Source organism: Protopterus annectens, chromosome 1.part2 (assembly GCF_019279795.1).
Source record: "Protopterus annectens isolate FY-2018-M chromosome 1.part2, PAN1.0, whole genome shotgun sequence".
NCBI classification, from domain to species: Eukaryota; Metazoa; Chordata; order Ceratodontiformes; family Protopteridae; genus Protopterus; species Protopterus annectens.
Window position 1 is genome coordinate 104023180 of NC_056727.1, and position 20786 is coordinate 104043965.

Below are 20786 nucleotides of genomic sequence, written 5' to 3' on the forward strand. Positions count from 1 at the left end.
CTCCCTCTGGAGGGAATGAAAGAAAGCCCCTTGTTGAGTACCGAACAGTCAATGTCAGTCAGTGGTCTGGAAGACATGTTAAAAAACAAGGTGTTTAAAACTTCTTTTTTCTGATCCCCCAATTCTCGCCGGACATCTTGCGCTTGCCTCTTCCCCTGCTTGTTGAGCGTGTCTGCGCCCGTTGTTTGTACGGAAGCGGGGAGTTTAAAGCATGGGTCGCTTTATGAGCATTATTAGTCTGATGTATCACCTCTTTGGGTCTCGCTCCTCCAGTTGTAAAATTCAAACCCTGTTGATTACAGGGTAAAGAAGAGGTAGTTGGTGTTGTATCCCCATCAAATTGTGACAAATTCGAAACAACACTGTTAGGTGTATTATGGTTTGGCTCAGTTCTACTGGTCGTGCTGGTAATATCATGAGGTGCTGCATTATTTTGGTCAATGACTTCACTTGAAGCAGCCGCTTCATTAAATCTCGGCCATAGGAAAATATGGCCAGATTGAAAGTCATTACAGTCACGTTTTAGCTTTCTAAGCTTAGTTTGCTCCAGCTTATTGCTGTAAAAAGTCAGTTGTTTCAACATGTTATTTATTCTAGTCACACAAAAGTCACATTTAAACTGAGAAATAAGAACCTTGTGCTCACCTTCAACCTTACTTATAAGGTTCTCCTCTATAGGCAAGAAATATTCAATGAGTAGCTTTAAATAGTTGTATCCAAGATCCAAATTCAGCTGTTGCCATTTTCGTAGGAGCTCGGGGTGTGCTTCTCCGTAGCTCGGCATGCAGAGAACCCGCATGCCTCGCGGGATGACTTTGAAGTGTAAGCATGCCTCTAGGTGTTTCCTTTGCCAGATAAGCCTATGGAGCTTATACAGGTCATTTTCTAAGCTCCTTAAAGCTGTATAAAATTCTTGCACATTTTCCGTATTGGTATTTATCGCTAACGGAGTAGTAGCTTTGTTGTCATAATTAAGCAGAGGATTCTCTCTTTGGTGAAACAATTCATTCCAATTAGGTACAGTGTCAATATTACCCGGAACGTAGTCAAGCTCAATGTTTGGTATATCCATCGTGTGATGATGAGCCAGGAACAAAAGCAGGGAAGCCAAAACCAAAAGCACGAAACCCAGCACAAGCATCCAAAGGTACCAGCAAAAATGAACGGCAGAATGTTCCAACAAATTACTGGAGCCACCACGATAGTTAAAAACTTTTAATTTAAACAGAACGAGCGCTTTCACGCACCTAACAAGTGCGCTTCATCAGGTTACAATGATTAAAGAAAGAACTCCAGTATAGGGGAACAATACATGCAGAGAAGGAATGAGGTTTAAAAGAAGGCAGGACTTGAATGAGCTTTTTAATGTTTCACTGAATGACTGGAGAGATTACAAGTGATGTATAATGTTTGCAACTGTAATTATGTCAACACGGTTTGTAATATACAATGTTTGCAACTGTAATTGTGTCAGTATGGTTTGTTTTCATTTATATAAATATAAGACTGCTTATGTCATACATGATAATTTAATAAAGATGTTTCTTGTTTAAAAAAAGCCTGAAAAAGGAACAACATTTTACTGAACAGCTACAGGATTCTTTACAACGTTTGCTCTTCACATTCCCTGGTTGATTTTCTTACAGGTTCTCTAAATTTCTTCTTTGCTGGCATCCAGGCAGTGTACTTACTAGCCAGTAACTGAATTTTACTCAAGCTGACAACATAACTGGCTGCTGCATCTCAGTTTCTTTTTCACACGGGGAGAGTTGACATTAAGCTGTTACACATGACTTCTATGGCAGTTTTTAGGTAGGCTGATTGGTTGTTGGCCTAAAGCTACGGAGGTAGCTTTTAGTTTAAGAAGCAACTTCATTATGAGTAATATAACTAAATAATTATACAAGTTATACTTACATATTACACAAGTTATATTTATAATTTTGGCATATGTTTATTTTATTTTTGTAAAGTGTTTGGATTCAGGAATTTTAATAGAGATGAAGTTAAAGATTAAGCATTTAGCACTGAAAGCGTTTAAACACTACAGAAGTTTGCTTCCTACAGAGGCATTTACTGAACAAATCTGTGACTTGCAAGTATATGCCATACCACGTCAAATCAAGTACAAGAAAAACAACTGACAACTTCTTCAACTCTTAAGTAAACAATCACAGCAATCTAATTTGTCTGAAAAGGAAAGAAAAAAAAATCACAAAAAGAAAAAAAATCAAAAACCTTTTCCCATTTACATAAAAGCAGCCCACTGATGCACTGATTCTCATTTGCTGCAGAACAGAGCTGGAGAGAGACAGAAAAAGAAAGCATTGAATTAGAAGAGAGAAAAGGATGGGTTAGCAGTCTGGGAAAATTACACTTGCCTAGTAGTCCTAACACCTGCATTGCAAGTCTTGACTAATCCTACAGGTAGACGTATACAACAACAAATCCAGTGTTGGTGATGCTGCACATTGGGTTTCTGCTTCCAATTACCTCCTCTCCTTAAAAACTAAATCTTACCAAATAGTTTTTCGGATGAGTCTTTCAATTACATCAAGCAGTTTCTGATAATGAATAAAATGCAGACACAAAGTAAAATAGTCACAGCACATAATAAAACTGGAAAGAAATGTACACTTTATAACAGCAAGACGTGCAGTAACAAGGACTGAGTAACTAGGGGCCTGGGGCAAGTGACCAGTGTGTCAGCTTTTGGGGGGGGGGTGAACGTAAGAAGTCTGACAGCTTACAAGCTATCAGTTAAGCAATCTCACTTTTACTAAACATCTCAAACTAATTATTAAACTGCCCTAGTTTTTAAGGCAGGTAAAATGTCTTTTACAAAAAGTAGACAGTTGCAAAGTATACAAGCTGTCTATATATCGCTGAAATTAGTCTGTAAAGCTGTTCTTGAAGTTTGACAGTTGCCAAGCTGTCACTATGCAATCAGAATTCTTTACAGATAGAAGGTACATCAAATGGGTATGCTGCCCAGGGCAGACATTTCTCTGTGACTAGGTTCTTTTATTGTACTACTTTAACAATCATATTTTTCAAATGCTGTTGTGCATTCAGCAAGACTTCCTGATCTTGTGAAATCCCTTGTTTGAAACAGAGAAAACAGTTCTTTTATTCAACACTGACATTAAAATTCAGAGAAAGGACTTACCTCCCCTTCCTCTCCCCTCCGCTAGCCACTGTGCCTCACACTGTCTGATCATTGCATTCCTTCTTCTGCAGGCTCTGGGTCACCCTTTACCCTCCCTTTCATTCCTCACTCAATCTTCTCAGACCTGTTATAACATGCTTAACTACCTCACTTCATCTCAACTCCAAATACATACCCAACTGACTTACACCTAGCTTCCTCTCACTACCACATATATACTACTCACTCATTCTCCTCTCTTATTCCTCTATTTTCCCCCTTCCATCCCATTAATCCTTTTAGCTAGTTCCTCCCTTGTGTGGAGCTTCTGCTTGAGTTTAGTGCAATATTTGTATATAAGATTTAGGTATATGAGTTTAAAACAGTATCTGTTTGAGCTTGGTACTATCTGTATATACATCCTACCTTTAATTCCTAGCCTTTAGCTAGATATTGGTATATCTGTTCATTACTATGTTTCATATTGCATGTATAGCTAATGTTTGCTGCAGTATGTATTATTTGCTACTGTATGTATACTCAGTTGTTCTTCATGTACCCTGCTGCTCATTTACTGCTCTGTGGATCTTTTCTCCCCAGGCCTCCACTGAAAAAGGACCTATGTCCAGTTGGAATTTCCCAGTAAACAAATGTAAATAAATAAAATAAATAAATGTTTTAGACAAGTTCAAGCTTGATTGTAAGCACTAGTTAAATAAATGCATCCAATGACCATATTAAAAGCATAGAGTGTACTTACTTGTTCAATAATGCCATGCACAGTGGAGACATATAGCCAAAGTACAAGCAGTTCTGCGCATCGGGACTGTAACCAGCATTCAGCAGTATTTTCAAGCACTCTTCTTGCTGTCCATACACTGCAGAATATACAGGGCTCAGCTTGTCTTCTCCCCGGTCACATACTCGATCAGTAACGGGGATAAGCAAGTTCAATACACTGTATTAAAGGCATGAAAAGAAAAATATTGATGCAATGTTAACAGAGCTTTGAAATAAATGAATGAACTCCTAACTCTTCCATAAACAAAAATAAATGGTACTTAGCAAACACCTCCAACACATACAGCCAATACTTCTAAGGTATCTCCTGCAGAGTTGGCCTCCACAGACCATAACCTGCTGTTACTCCCTCTCTCATCCATTCTTGCTTGATAGCAGTTTCAGCTTACTATACACAGTCTGAAGCCAATAAATAAATAAAAGCAGAATTGTACTTTATAACATTTACTCACCTGTGTACATTAACTCATATTTGGGGCATATGAGGACAGCTAATAGAACCCTATGATTAACAAAAAAAAAAAAATGTTAACAGCACAATAAAGACATACTGACGGACTTCCAGGGATGATGGTGCTGCAGAGGTTAAATGAGATTCCTGACCTCTCCTCTTACATGCCATTTGTTTTTTTTTTTTTTTTTTTGTCTAGAGGTTTTGAAGCAGATTGTAGCAGAACAGCATTCAGGTTGTCATTAATACACAGTGCTCAAAAGAAAGTACAGTAGTGTAAAATCTTATCACAGCAGTAAATGTCCTTCTCTTCACCTTTGCAGTCTTCATAACAGATGGGATCTTCTGCCAAGGATAGCCTTACGTCTGGCCAGTACACCAAAGCCTTTAATTCTTACCAGTGTCGTACATCAGATGTGTGCTCCCTGCATCAGCACAAGGCATAAAGGTAAGGTACAGATACTCCATACTCAGATGTGAAGTGTCCCAGTAAAACAAGAGCCATCCCAGGAGAAAGGAGAATAGACACATGCAGGGAAAAAGGAGATGCCTAGGGAGAACGGCAAAGACCCTCAGGCCAGGCAGACATTCACAACAGAAAAAAGGAAGAAAATGGAGGCAGGAGGGAGGGACTTGAATACTGCAACAGTGAAAAGAAGGATATCTACTACTATGGTAAGATTTTACATAAATGTACTATGTCCTTCCATATTCACTGTTGCAGTATTCATAACAATTGAGAGAGTACAAAAGCTACTATATACTGAACTGGAAGAGGCTCTCCTCAAACCCGTGAAGGATAGCTTTGACAAAACCCACCCAGGATCTGGAAATCCCACCCAACTTGTAAGATTTAGAGAAGGTGTGTACAGAAGACCAAGTAGCAGCTTCAGAGAAGGAACTGGTGTCCAAACCCTTAAAGAAAGCCCAAGAGGAGGCCACTGCCCTGGTAGCATGGGCCTGAACAGAGGCAGAAAATTGTTTGCTACAAAAGGAATAACAAAAAGAAATAACTTTTGAAATCCAGGAGGAGTTGGTTTGCTTAGAGACAGCCAAACCCAATGTCCTGGCATGAGAAGAAACAAAAATTGTTCAGATTTATGTATAGACTTTGTCTTATCTAAATAATACCCGAGCTGTCTATGAAGATCCAAGGTGTGTAGAACCTTCTCACTAGCAGATGGCAGAGAACAGAAAAAGGAAGGAAGCTAGATAGATTAAGGGACAACTCATTGACCACCTTCAGCATAAAAGAAGGATTTGTATGAGTAACTGCCAGCAAGGTTTGCAGTTCAGAAACTCTCTTTGGCAGAAGTGAGGACACCCAATAAAACACTCTTCTAGGTGCAATGTCGCAGAGAAGCAGCACAGCAGGCTCAAAAGGTGCCTGGGTAAATTTTTCAAGAATAAAATTAAGATCCCAGGAAGGAGGGATGGGCTTTTTTGGAGGCTTAATGTGGAGGATGCCTTTCAGGAAATGTTTAACCTCAAAACGAGAGGCCATCATGGAGTCAAAGGCAGAGAAGCAGAGATTGCTGACAAGTAACGTGAACACAGGAATATGCCAAGCCAACATGAAGCGGTTCACACAAGTAAGATAAAATCAAAGGGTCCACCACTAAGAAGGGATCCTGGTGAAGTTTAAGACAACAAAGAGAAAATTTCTTCCATTGAAATATATATGATTTTCTGTTATTGGGTTCATAGGTAGGTACAAGGCTATCGGGCCAAGGACATATGTAAGCCTAGCCAACAAGGTTCCCTGGCTTACGCCACCCAAGAAAGTTATCTTCCTGTGCCACTGTCGAGCAGAGACACAGAAGTGATCCCCGGGGTGTATTTCCTATTTCCCATCCACTCATCAAGATTTTTCTTGAAGAGTGCTAATGAAGAACTTTGCTTGACATAGATGTGTAACCTGTTCCAGAGTATGGGAAGTCTCTGGGACAGGAATCTATCCCTCCAGCATGTCATGTTTATTGCGGTGACAAGGTTTAGGTCCCTAGAGCGTGTAGCTCGGAGGGATTGAGTTTACTGGCCTCATACAGAACCTTAAGCAGGTTCTCAGAAAAATGGTGTTGAAGGGGGATTAAAACGCTGTCACCCAAAGTGTCAATTTAACAATGGACAGATGAGGGTGAAGGACAAACCACTTGTCTTGTGTGAGAAGATCCATCTAGTGAGGTAATTTGTGATGATTGCTGCTACCCAGATGAAAAGGGAATGGATCCAGTGCTGTCTGAGCCAAAAGGAAATTGCCAACAAGATTTTTGGAGAGACCTGTTTGATCTTGAGCAGGACTCTGGGAAGATGAAGAAAAGGGGGGAGCATAAAGGAACATCCCCTTCCATAAAAAAGACAGCATCCACCTTCCATGCCAGAGGACTTTGGGATTCTGGAACAGAAGTAAGGAAGCTGTCTATTCTGAGGAGAGGCAAACAGATCAACTAGAGGGATACTCCACCAATGAACTATGTCCAGAAACACCTTTCTGTGAAGCATCCATTCAGGAGTGTGCACCCTGGACCTGCTACGAGAGTCTGCCACCAGGTTTTGTCCTGATGGAATGTAAACTGCCTGCATCGAGCCCTGCATTTGGATAGCTAGATCCCAGACCTGAAGGGCCAGTCTGCAAAGAAGATAGGACCTTGTGCCCCCTGCTTGTTGATGGACCACATGACTGTGGCTGTCCATATAGACCACTAAAGGGCATGGGGATCAAAGGGAATGGAAGGTCTGGACAGCAAGTAATACTGCCTGCATTTCCTTGATGTTGATGTGATCCAGTCACTGCTAAGGGGGGCCAGAGACCCTGAACCCTCCTACTGCCTAAAGCAGTCCCCCACCCCTGACCTGAAACCTCTGTAAAGAGCTCCTTAGACAGAGCAGGACTCTGAAAAGGGACACCTGAATTGAGAAATGTGTTGAATCCATCGCTGAAGCTCTCAAGTTTTACACAAAGAAGCACAGGATCTGGAAACTCCAGTGGGCGGCAATGCTGAAGCCACATTAACTACAGGTACCACTGAAACGTACTAATATGAAGTTTGGCAAAATGGAGTATGGGGATGGTCAAGGCAATGAACCCCTGAAGTCTCAGAAATCCCCTGGCAGGCATGAGATACTGAAGAAGAAAGGACTGGAAGTAAGTTGTTACAGACAGTACACCTTGGGCAGAGAAGCCAGTATTGAAATAGTTCGAACCCTGCATCTCAGGAAAACATAATCCTGAGAGGAAGACAGGACAGACTTCTGGAGATTGATGGTGAAACTCAGACTGTGCAGCAGAAGCCTGGTATAATGCAGGTCCTGCAGGAGCCGGAGCCTGGAAGGAGAGAGAATTTAAAGGAGATCATCCAAATAAGAAAATATTTGTAATTCTTAACTCATTCCCTCCAGTACAGCTCCTTTGAGTGTGTACCTTTCGCTCCCAGTGGAGCCTTTGAAAAATGAAGTCATCACCTTACATTTCTAAGGTCAGATATCAATACAATTGTGTTTACTCTCATGTATGCTCCAAGACAAAATATTCTGATACTTTGTATGCAGCATGGTTTTGAAATTATTAATGCAAATATGAACAAGCAATATTTGACACCTAGAGGCGCAGTAGGAGGTAACTGCAGAAACGCCTGGAGGCACACTAGGCTGCAATGAGTTAAAGCCTGCAGAAAGTTATGACTGAAGCCAGACACTTGGTGAATACTGTGGAATGACCAAAGGGCAAAGAAGAGAACTGAAAATGAGAGGAATAAACAAAGGAAAGTAACGACTTCCTGAATAGAGGGTGTATGGAAATATGAAGGTAAGTATCCTTGAGATCCAACGAATATAGAAGACTCGAGAAAGCAAATTGGGAAACAGGGTCTCGAGAAAAAGCATCCTGAAGGTGGGTACCTTCAGGAAAATATTCAAAAAGAAAAGGTCTAGCACAGGCCTCCAGGACCCCTCTCTTCTGGGAATCAGAAACATCCTGGAATAAAACCCTGTGCCCTTTAGGGCATCTGGGATATTTTATTTATTTTACATTTGTTGACTGGGATAATCCAACTGGATTAATGTCCATTTTCAGTGGAGGCCCGGGAAGAAAAGCTCCAAGGTAGACAGATAAGTAATAACAAAGAAAGCATATTACCAACGTAGACAGATAAGTAATAGCAAAGAAGACATATTACAGATGAGATATTTACAAATGACATAAGCATACATGAAATACACAATATCACAAGTTTGAGTTACCCCTGGTAACAGTCAGGGGAAAAAATAAGAGTAATTTGATTAATAGAGTATACACATTCATGGTGAAAGTTAGCCAGGGTTGTTACAGTGGCAAAACCAGTTTACTGCCAGATGTTGTTTGAGTTTAGCTTTGAATTGGGACAGGGAGGAGAGCAGTCTTGGATTGTTGTGGGGGGTGATCATATTTTTAAGAGCTGGTGTGTTATCTGGATAATAGAGGATTTTATTAGCCATAATCAAAAGGTTATATTGGATTAGACTGGGAAGTTCTTGCCACCAAGCTGTTTAAGGTTGATGCAATGGTGTGTTTTAAAAGGTAGGCCAGTGGCAAACCTGGCAATGTGGTTGTAACAGATTGAGGGTCTATTAAGTACAGTTTTATTTAGAATAGAGAGAAGGGGGAATGCATATAAAAGTGTTGAAAGCAGGTGGGAGCAAGCTATGGCAACCATAGCCGGAGGGGTTAGGAAGGCTTTTTATTCTATACAGTGACCCTAGTTTTTTATTGATGGTTTTGATCGTTTGGTTTACATGAAGGTCAAATTTTAGGTTATTATCAATTACTACTCCTAACAGTTTTGTAGAGGAGTCGGGGATGATTATTGTGCCATCTTTTGCATTTATGGTGAAGGCAAACTGTGTGGATTTTTGTGTTGATGAGAATAACAGCAATTTAGTTTTTTGGGATTTAGCAACAAACGACGTTCGGAGAGCCAGGTTTCTATAGTATTAAAGGTGGATTGGGTAACAGACCTTAAATCTGAGGGAGATGTGGCTGAGCAAACCAGGGTGGAATCATCAGTGTATTGGCTACAGCTGACATTCAGGATGACTGTATATAGGTTGTTTATAAAGATGGAAAACAGTAGGGGTCCTAATATGGAGCCTTGTGGCACTCCAAGGGTGTTGGGCAATATGTTGGAGAGCTTGTTCTGCCAGAGGACAGCCTGCTGCCTTCCCACTGAGGTAGGATTTAAAGCACTGAATGGCACTGGTATTTAGACAGAAAGATTGCAGGGTGTGAATCAAAAGTTGGTGATTCACCATGTCAAATGCCTTTGAAAGATCCAAGAAGAGGGTTGAGGATATTTGATTATTGTTACGATTATTAATGATATTGGTGAATGCTAGTAGGGCTGTGGTTGTGCTGTGGTGTGGACGGAAAACATGTTGGGTATCGGCCATGAGGTGTTTCTGAATTAAGTGGTGCACAAGTTGTTTGTGTATACATTTTTCCATAATCTTAGCTAGTGGAAAAAGTACAGTTATTGGTCTGTAATTGGAGAATTCAGTGGAGGAACCTCCTTTATGTAGTGGGATTACATAGGATGTTTTCTAAATGGTGGGAATTTTTGCCTCTGCTATGGTGTGGTTAATTAGTATTGATACTGGACAGGCTATGGCATCAGCTGATTTTTGAAGGTACTCATTAGGGAGTTGATCAGCTGAGAGTGTGGTGGGTTTTAATATTTTGAGCAGGGTACGGATAAGTGATGTGGACACTGGTTGGAAGATGAAAGAGAGTAGGTTTATAGGGGTGGTACTATCAGGGCCAGGGAGCTGAGAGGTAGTTGGCTAGCTAGGGCTTGAATTGATCATGCTCCTGATCTAGCAAACCCTGCAACACCCCTAAAAAATGGGGACTTTGATCTGAAGGTGGTTGGGGAATGCCCAAAAGGGGGGGGGGGATGAGTCAACGAGTCTTCCAGACCTTGACGGATGACTGAAAGTACACAAATAACTGAAGTAATCTACTGCCAAACAGGGGGAGGGAGAGAGAGAGAGAGAGACGGTCTGAAAGACAAAAGAACCTGGCCGAAGGGAAAGGAAGGCAGAATATCAGATGGAGGCAGGGTTGTCCCGAAAAGGAAGAATTTCGATATCTAAACATATGGGTTGGTTGTCAGAAAAAAATACACCTAAGGACTTTTTTACCTTTGTAGGGCTGACAAGGCCATCTATGGACAAAGGCAGTTTTAGCAGGAAAATTCCTCTAAATTTAGGAATGGGAGAAAAAAATCTATTTAAGGTCCTCCATCACCTAGTCTTGGTCTGGCAAGTTCTTAAATCTGCCAATGGAGTACCAAACAGATTTTGATTATCTATAGGAGCATCAAGAAGCCCAGCCTTAATGTCATCAGACAAAGCTTGAAGATGAAGCCAGGAGTATCACCTCCTGACACTGCCTGAAGCAGCAGCCCTAGAGGAGGCATCAGCAGCATCGTAGTTGCACTTAATGGACTGATGAGTCACCAGAGATGTGGATCCCATTGAAGAAAGAGCAGTGGACTCAGCCTCAGAATCAGGCAGGTCACATAGAACCCCTCCAGCAGGGACAAAAGGTATAAAATATACCTGGTCATGTGAGTTGGATAGTTAATGCCATGAAATGCCAGGGCGGAAGAAGCTTAGAGGAAGGCAAAAGCCAAGATGACTTATCAGAAGGGGACAGAAACCACAGCAGGGTCAGAAGTGCACTTGTAAAGAAAATTAAAGGACTCTGGGACCTTATAAAAACAGTCAGGCTTCTTATTGGCAGGAGGGTGGGAATCAAGAGCCAAAGAAGCAGCTGAAAAAGTATCCAATAGAGCAGCCAACATGGGGGCACAGAAGGCTTGGGAAAGTCCATCTGTAGCAACTCATTTCATCTTTTCTGCATGTCCCACTTAAAATGCTCAATCATGTAAATCACTGTCCCCACAGGACAGTTCTTCTAAAGGGGAGTCAGGACTCCTCCTCATAAGCATAAACCAAGGGAAATAGTATTTGGGAGGAGTAGGTCAAGGAATCCTCATCAGAGCCAGATTTCCCAAATCTTTTACATGTAGAGAGCAGGGAGCGACAGGAACCACCACCAACTCCCACACCAAGGCTATCCCAAAGCCATCAGGGCATTAAAGAAATTCTGAAAAAAATCCTTCCACTCCTTCTGAGGATCTTTTGGAGTGGGAGAAATGTGCTTAGTCTTCTGTCTTTTCTTACGGGGCACTTCAGCTTTAACAAAGCTTGGAGGCTCAGAACCTTGTCCTAACTCAATCAGGGTACCAAGTACCTTCTCTATAAGATCTGGGGAATCCCCTAGGCCCCCTCAGATATCATCAGCTGTGGTTCTCCCTGCACATCCACAGTGGACATATGCAAAGCCTCAGAGAGCATGTGGAAAGCCAGTTACATGCCAGCCTCTGACAAGAGTCATGGCAAAGGGAACAGACGTTAGCACCAGGTGGTCCCTCAGGGGTATCATCCACCTCAAAGTCATCCAGCAAAGGCTGGACAGCAGCATTATCAGACTTCAACTTTCTAGCCTTTTGCTTAAGAGGCGGCTGTACCTCAGGGCAGGAAGATTCAGCCAACAACTTGAGACATTATCTTGAGAACCAGAGTGCTGCAAAGAGTGTCACATATGCCTGACAAATAAAGGAATAAGTGTGGCTATGAGAAGAACCTAAACAAAGCAAACACTTGTCGTGATGATCTTGACATTTCTCTTTTTTGGATAACATGAACTCTCAAAATGCACTATTAAAAAAAAAAAATGAAGAAACTCCAATGGGCTATTTATCTGAAACGGCTCAGTAAAACCAGCACAGTGAAGGGGATTCAGACCAATGTACAACTGTGGTGCTCAGACTGGAGCAAAGTAGTTCTGTGTATGGAGCATATGTATGTCACCTTTATGCCCTATGTTGTTGTGGGAAGCATACATCTGACATACAATGCTGGTAAGAATTAAAGGCTTTGGTTTACTGACTGGATGTAGGGCTATCCTTAGCAGGAAATCACATCTGTTATGAATACTGCAACAGTGATATGGAAGGACATCAAAGATGATGTTGACTAGAGTTACTTGAAATGTTTGCATAAAATAGTGTGAAGGGTGCAAGGGTGATGGTGCATTCAGAATGAGTCTGGAGATGAATTACCAGCAGAGATGTCACACAAAAATCATTGAAAAACATTTTCGGCAGAATTCAAGACAGAAACAGAGAAGATAGGTAATGAACTAGAGTGTTACACTGCAGAGAACGAAAACAGAGAGAGACGGGGGGGGGGGGGGGAGGCTCTGAACACATTTGAGGGAATCAGTGAGGAGCAACAGAAAGAAAACAGAGAATTAAAAGAGTGACATTGCCTATGTGTTGTCTGAATTAGAACTGCTTAAATTGAAACAGGTTGACTACAAAGACAAAGCCAGAAAGCAGCAAATACAAATTATTGGTGTGCCAGAAATGAAGATCAGGACTGTGTGGATTTATGTGGTGGAGAAATTGGCTAGGTGGACTGGACTGCATGTGAGCCATATAAATACAGTGAGCGTATATAGACAGTTTGCTCTTGTCTCAGATACTCTGACAATGCAGCCCAAACAAACCGGCAGGTTCCAAGACTTCTGAGGTGAAAAAACTGATATTGTCAATGTTTTGATGACCAAGCACACAACTGTAAAAAAAAAAATAAATAAATAAATAAAAATTTTTCACAATGGTTACAGTTTGCACACTTGATATAGGGCACAATTTTTGATCACTTTGGGGGGAAAAATCTATAATTGTACATGTTCTGCCTAGTCGTCTTCTGGGTGTACTTTTCATGTGTATTTAAAACTTGTCTAGATTCACAGGAAGTGCTGACTGCAGACTGCTATTTTCATATGTATTTAAAACTTTTCTGGATTCACAAAATTGCTGACTTCTGTATGGGAATATGAAAAAACATGAAATGCAGAATCATGAAATGGTCACTCAAAAGAAAATGGTCACTCAAAAGAAAATGGGAACAGCTTGGAAAGGATGTTACTTTATAGAAAGTTCTGTGTTACATAAACCATAAACATTTCAGAAATCAGTTTGTCAAGACAAGTTTCTTTTAAATTTTGCATGGCTTAGCAGCTGGCAGAGTGATGGAAGAGGAAATTTGTGAATTGTGGTCTGGACAATGAAATGTCTGTGAACACTGAATGACCCATGAACAGTGATCTGGAAAATGGAATATTTGAACTTGGGATGACCTGTGAATAGTGACCTGGACAATGAAATAGCTGTGAACTTTGGGATCACTGACAGCACTGCCATACTATGTACAATGTTACTCCTTGGTAAGAAAACAAAAGTTTTGTACTCACCGTAACGACAAAAGCATGTGGTCTGATCTTCGTCCAGTTCGGTTGTGGGTTGTTGGATCTGACTTTGGCACCAATCCTGAAGTTTTTCATTTCCTGGGCTCTGAGTCCTCCCCTACCCCTAAAACCATGAACCTCACTTTGGTACCTCAGATCGAGTTTGCTTCCCCCCCACCCATTACATATTATACCCATATGCAGATACATGAAAACATATAACTTCTGTTCAAAATTAACTCCTGAATGTAACAGAGAAAAGGGTCAGGTTACAGGGAAACTGGCAGTAAGGACTGCTCACAGACTGGAAATGCCAGAGTCAACATGGTCATCGGAATCCTATACATGACAATTTGGAAGGGATGATGAAGCAGATGAAAATCGGATGATGAACTAGACAAAAATCAAACATGAATCTGTTGTTACGGTCAGTACATAACCTTCATATCAAATATTGTCTATTTTCATCCAGTGCAACTGTGGGGCAGTTTCCCCAAGTATATAGACCCAAGTGGTATCAAGGAAGAACATTTCTGATGGTATTGAAGCAAAGTGGGAACATAATCTAGATTGTTCATCCACTTTATAATGAAATACAAATGTATGTAGTATTGACCAAGTAGCTGCTGCAAATGAGCGCCTACTGGCGAAGGATGCATGAAGTGGCCACTGCCCTTGTGTAATGAGCTTTAGGATTATATTGCTTTTAAGATAAGGTGCCTTTACAAAGGAAATGCACTCAGATAACCAACTTGAAAGAGTCACTTCAACTACTGCTTTGCCTAACTTGAGTTTTGAGAATGCCAAAAATAACCAGTCTGATTTTCTGAAGGGTTTGGTTCTATAAAGGCAGAATCTCAGCTGACAAATATCCGGCATGTAAAGCATGTATTCACCTTTGTATGAAAATGTTGGAAAAAAGACTGATACATTTATTGACTGTTTTAGACTAGTTTAAGATGCCACTTTAGAAAGGAAAGATGTATTAGTCCTCGGGGGAAACTGTCTGGAAAGATCTAATATGGAGGTTTGCATGAAAGTGCTTGCCTGGCTAAAGTAACAGCCACTAGAAAAACTGCTCTCCAAGACAGGAATTTTAACTCAGGTGATGCTTCTGGTTCAAAACGTGAGTGAGTTAAAGCTTGCAAAATGATGGTAATATCCCATGATGGTACCATGTCTCTGACAGAAGGTCTGAGGAGAAAAATTCTTTATAAAAAGGCTTTAGAAATTAAGAAAGCAATGGAATTATCATTCTGGATAATGCAGAAGTTCGAGATAGCAGCCATTTGCATTTCGTTCGTTGTGGAAAAGTTCTGACAAGAATTCTAAAATGGAATGAAATGGTACAGAGAAGGGGTCCAAACCTTTGGCAAAGGGCCAAACAGAGAATCTCTTCCACTTGCTATGGTATATTTTTGAAGTGGTCTGTTTTTGAAGTGCTGAAATTCTCAGCACCACTGAAGGGGAAGTCTGGCATCTCTGGCAAATATTAGAACTGGAGAAACCAAGTGGTTAATCTCATGGCTTTATGGTCCAGAGGAAGCAGTCTGGCAGGATGAGTTAGGAAATCTGGATAGCAGTCCAGCATCCATGGATGATGTACTAGTAAAGGCGAGAGAAAGGGAAACCAAGTTTGTCGAAGCCAGAAAGAGGCAATGAGGACCACCCTGGTCTTGCACATTCACACTTTCTGTATTAACTTGTTTATCAATGGAAAGGGGGAAAAGCATACTGGAGACCTGTGGGCCATTGTGGACTACAACATCCCTTGGTGACTGCCCCTGTAGAGGGATCAGGGCAAAGTAACTGCTGCATTTGTTGTATAGGTGGGGGGAAAACAGATGATAACAAGGTTGGCCCCAGAGATGGAAAATCATAGTTGTCACTGCTGGATTGACAGACCACTCATGAGGTATCAGGATAGATCTGCTCAATTTGTCCACCAGTACACTGGATGACCCCATGATATGCGCTGCTATAAGAAAATGTTGAGAAGAACTTGCCCACTGTCAAACTCTCATGGCTTCTTCACGCAGGGAATAAGAGAGAGTCCCTCCCTGTTTTTTGATGTACCAAACCATTGAGATTGTTGTTCTGTACTGATATCACATCCCTGGGGAGGACATCTTGAAATGTATGCAATGCTAGGAGAAATGCCCTCATCTCCAGGACACTGATGTGAAGACTGGCCTCTGTTTGTGACTAAGTGCCCTGGACTGCCTTCCCTTCCAAATACCCCACCCTAGAAGAGATGCATCCATTGTCACTATGACCACTGAGGGGTCCATAAGGAACGGACATCCTTGTACTTCTGACTGAGACGTTATTTACCAGGTTGTGTGTTTCCTACAAACTGGGGTAATCTGAATCTTGGCATGAAGTAGGTGATAAAATTGGGACCATTGCACTGCTAGAGTCCACTGAAGCACTCTCATGCAAAATCTTGCAAAGGAAACCATCAGTCCTAGGAGACATGAAATTAGTCTTGCTGGCAGAGAATGGTAGTGAAGAACCTATGTGGCCATGATATGCAAAGAGAATCCTGGAGTTGTAAAGTCGAGGGATCAGCAAGTTTGTGTCCAGGTGGCAAATGATAAATTCTATCTGTTCAGTAAGCATGAGATGACTTTTGGTGAGACAGTGACACTTAGGTCTTGCAACAGTTGAGTAAAAGGTCCCAATGATTCACCAAAATATTGCTGAAGTAGCAGTAAGAACCAATCATCGGGGTACAGAAACATATGGATTCCTCGCAGGTGAAGATGCACTGCACCATTGCCATTATCCTGGTGAACACCCTAGGGGCTGTGGAGAGACTGAACAGCAGGACTCTGAATGGATAAAGATTGGCTCCCAGGCATGGAGAAATCTCCTTGAATGCTTGTGTACCTTGAAATGGTAGTACAGTGTCCTTGAGATCTATGGAGCATGTCCAATTGTCCTTCCTCAGCAGAGGCAAAATGGACTTTAGTGTAACCATCCGGAACTTTGACCAAGTTATGTACTGATTCAGATGGCTCAGATCTAGAATGGGTCTGAGGTTCCTTGCTTTCTTTGGTACGAAAAAGAACCTCAACTCAAGTAGACTCTGGATTCTAACTGGTTTTCACAGCCGTGCTAGATAACCATTTTTCTAGCAGCCTGGTGATTTCTGCTGCTACGGTGAGTTTCATCATTTTGGTGGGAGGAAGGGAAATGGCATAAAATAGGCTCTAGAAATAATGCTCAACACCCAGGAATCTGAAGTTGATTCCACGGTGGTGGTGCTGTGGCGTTGTCGCTTCACAGTAAGACGCTGTCTGGTTTGATTCTCAGCTAGAGCGTCTTCTGCGTGCAGGCATGCGTGAATGGGCGTACCTTCGTTGAAGGTTGTGCATCAGGGCTGGTAACTCGGCACATAAAAGTCAACTACCAATCATTAGCGGACCGGAGTTCCGCTGTGGCGACCCCTAACCAGGAAAAGCCGAAAGACACAACAACCCAGGAATCTGTAGTTATGTTTTGTAAGGCTTCTGGGTTCAAAGACAAGCATGCCCCAAATGCCTCCAGAGTGCAACAATCAGGCAAACCTTTAAGGACACTGAACGAGCATTTTGGTAAAGGGACCACGGAAGCCCAAGTTCTACAATCTGTCTCTGCCTCTCAGGCAACATCCATTACTGAAATCGTCCCCTCTGCCACAAGGGGGGTTGTCACCAGGAGTGTCCTGGTAAGAGCTTATGACTTCCAGAACAATATCTTCTTTCCAGCCCTTTGATTCCTAGAATAGGACTTCTGGGGTGTGGAGAAGCGGATTCCAACTGCAGAGTCTTTCCAAACTGTTGACTCCTAGTCAATGTGTCCTTTACTTTAAGTCCAAATAAGTTAGACCTGGTGAGTGCAGCATTAATGAAAGATGTCTTAAAGCTTTCCGCAAAATCACACAGGAGCATCCAGTAGTAGCAGATGGTAATGCCAGTGTCTGCCACTCTGGCTGTCCCAGCAACTGCCTTAGAAAGTAGCCCCATGGCAACATTATAAGCAGACTGTAGGGTAGAAAGCTAGGATTCCACCTTCTTCTGGACATCCTCAGGCAGAAAACCTGAAACAGACATGGAAATCTCCTTGATCAAGTCTCTCTGAAAACTGGTGATACGGTATAACTAGTTTAGCACTCGATGGCTGAAGGTCGCTCAAGAGAATGTCCATTTCCCAAAGCAGTCTATGGCCCTAGACTCCACTATTAGGGGGATGGACTGATAAGCTTTCTTCAGATAGCTCCTTTGTGGCCACCATTATTACCAGGAAAACCCACCACTGGACCTTTGCTCCAATGTGTGCGGTGTGGTGGTGCTAATAAGATTTTATCCAGTTTCTTAGAGATAGGCTCCATCATGTCAGGTCCTTCCATTGAGCCATCAAATCAGTGGATCAATTGGGGGGGGGGGCCCAGTACGAATATGAGCTAGTTCCAAAGGCTGCCAGGAACATAGACTCTTATGGAGAAGAATCATCTCTAGACCATCCACCTCTCTGCTTCATCAATTCAAGGATTTTACCAAAAGTGATGTCTTCAAAGGCAGATCTAGGGGAAACTTCACCTTCATCTAAGCCTGTGTCTTTGGTGATGGGCTCCAGAGAAGAGTCCAAGTGCTTCCACTTGCATGTCTGCTTTCTATGAACCAGTTCCAGAGGAGGGTCAAAAGGTTCTGAATCAGAATAAGAGCTAATGTAGCAAGCAGCCTGTGAAGTCTGTGGAGCAGACTGACCCTGACACTGAACTGGATAACAACACCTTATTCCTCTGTCTCAAAAGCAGAGAATGCTATCGGTCCCATCAGACCCCTCCCATACCCCAACAGGAAAGAAGCCTTGGAACAGACGCACCTCAATCCTGAGATCAACCTCAGTGCTGAGGTGCAGAGGGAAAGAAATGGCTCTGATAGCTACAGTGTTGACCCTTCTCCCAGAAACATGGCACCAAAACTTTGGCTCACAGTCTTCTCCAGATCTGAACTAGGAGCAGAAGGAGGAAGGGAACCTGTTTGAGTCAAAGTAACCTGTACTACTGGCTCCAGCAAAGACATTCTGGGACAGATTGGATCCAATATAGCCAGGTCTGCGGGATGGACAGGGCCTGGATAAGAAAGATTAGGGTGGGTAGATGGTCCAATATTCGGTACATTTCCAAAGGATGGTACCAAGAGAACCCTCTCACAATCTGCATTCTGAAGAACTTCATCATCATCCTGTCAGCATCCTGATCGGTCAGACTTCTAGATGACCAGGAAGACTATGTCACTGAAAATGGCCTAGAACACCTCCTCTCCTGAAAGCTTGGCGAATGCAGCCTGGTGCTTACTAAGTGTTGGGGAGGTGGACAGATGGATCCAAAGAACTGACTGTTCTGAACCAGACAACTGTGGGATCTGGTGATATCTTGCAGGATTTGTCCGATTCCAATTTTTCTTTTAGACTTTTCTCCATCTTTAGCCTGTTAACTATCTCGACTCCTTTGTCGTTCTCTCTCCTTCTGCTTAATACTAGCTTTCTTGTCTTTTCCCAGTGGGTAAAGAAGAAGAAGTAAATGGTGTGGCAAACGCTCTCTAAGGGGAACAAAGGCCCTTTATAATTAACTTTTTCCTCTGGGTCTGAAGAGGCCGGGAGCTAAAGGAGGAGCAGGCCTGACAATGAGTATCGAGATGGGCAGTGCCCAAGCAATAAACACAGAGTGCAGGTCCTGTGGAGGGAGCTTGTGTCCACACTCTGTGCACTTTTTGAATCATGACTGATGATTAAGAATTTAAACTGCTACCAAGTAAAACTATGAAAAATTTTCTATGGAAAAAAAACAGCACCCACTACAAATCAGTCACACAAAGAAAATAACCCTATGCTAAGACATTACCATTAAATGCATCTATAAAAATGCATAAACAGTTACCTACGCACACTACATCCTAGTAAAACTAATTCTAGTCCTACAATTTTAAACAAAAATCCTAAGCTTAAACTATGTTAAACTAATTCAATGGAGAGAAAAACTTCTCTTGAAAGAGGATGAAAAGGATAACAGTGAAAAAAAGCCAAACTGCTCTTAAAGGATACAATTCACAGGAGCCTTCGAAAACACGACCCAATACTTCAGATGGCAAACAAGATCTGAAGTACCAAAGTGGAGTTCAGGGAATTATGGGTAGGGGAGGAGTCAGAGCCCTGGAGCCAAAAACCTTGAGGATCAGTGCAGAAGTTAGATCTGGTCAGATCAGACAACTCACAGTTGAATCGGATGGAAACAGACAACAATGAATCGTAAGATTTATTTATACAGCTTAAAATCTGTGGTCCTTTGGAGAGTAGTGGTGTAGAGCTCAGACAGTTTGTCTTAAAACTCAAGAAAGACTAAGATAAGGCATATTATTAAAATATTCATTAAAGTGTCAAGACTAGAATGCCATGTTTTATGACGTTCTATACCAGACTGTACAAGCAAAGTAATGAAAGTATTTGACTATTTTCACATACAGTGGACATAACTAAATCAGAGTTTTAAATGGAAGAGGGGACTGATGGCAGGCAGTGAATGTACTGAACACCTAGTCAGGAGGTGAGTTAATAGTTTGCTTTCCTTCACACTTTAAAGGGATAATACAATAGGAAAATGTATTCCTGTCTTGCTGAGTGGGTTAACCAGCTTTGGTATGTTTGTAAACAGTATGAATTCCAGTCTCTTACTGCACAGTTATTTTTGAGGATGCAAACATTTTTGTTTACCTACAACCTTGTCACTGACCACTTATGATGGACTGTTTATAGTGGAACACAATATAATGGGTAACTATTTACGATGCTTACAGTTTCATACGTACCACTCCTAATGGAAAGAGTATACAAAGATTAATAACCTGAAATGCTAAACAGTAGGTCAAGAGGATACTTTTATTTAAGCAAGCTGATCTCTTAGTTGCAGCATTATAAGAACAAGATGGATAAGCGGAAGCATAATGCTTTAATAATGGCTACGGATCATGCTACAGTGCAGGAAGGCA

At 41.8% G+C, this 20786-nt stretch overlaps 1 protein-coding gene across 1 annotated transcript in view; it reads right to left on the minus strand.

The window, feature by feature from the left end:
• Nucleotides 1–20786, minus strand: part of ASB3 (ankyrin repeat and SOCS box containing 3) — a 1155430-nt gene that overhangs the window by 648697 nt on the left and 485947 nt on the right. Inside the window, exon 6 of the mRNA XM_044055058.1 lies at nucleotides 3909–4106. Coding sequence (XP_043910993.1) covers nucleotides 3909–4106 — 198 coding nt within the window. The remainder of the gene's footprint in view (nucleotides 1–3908; nucleotides 4107–20786) is intronic.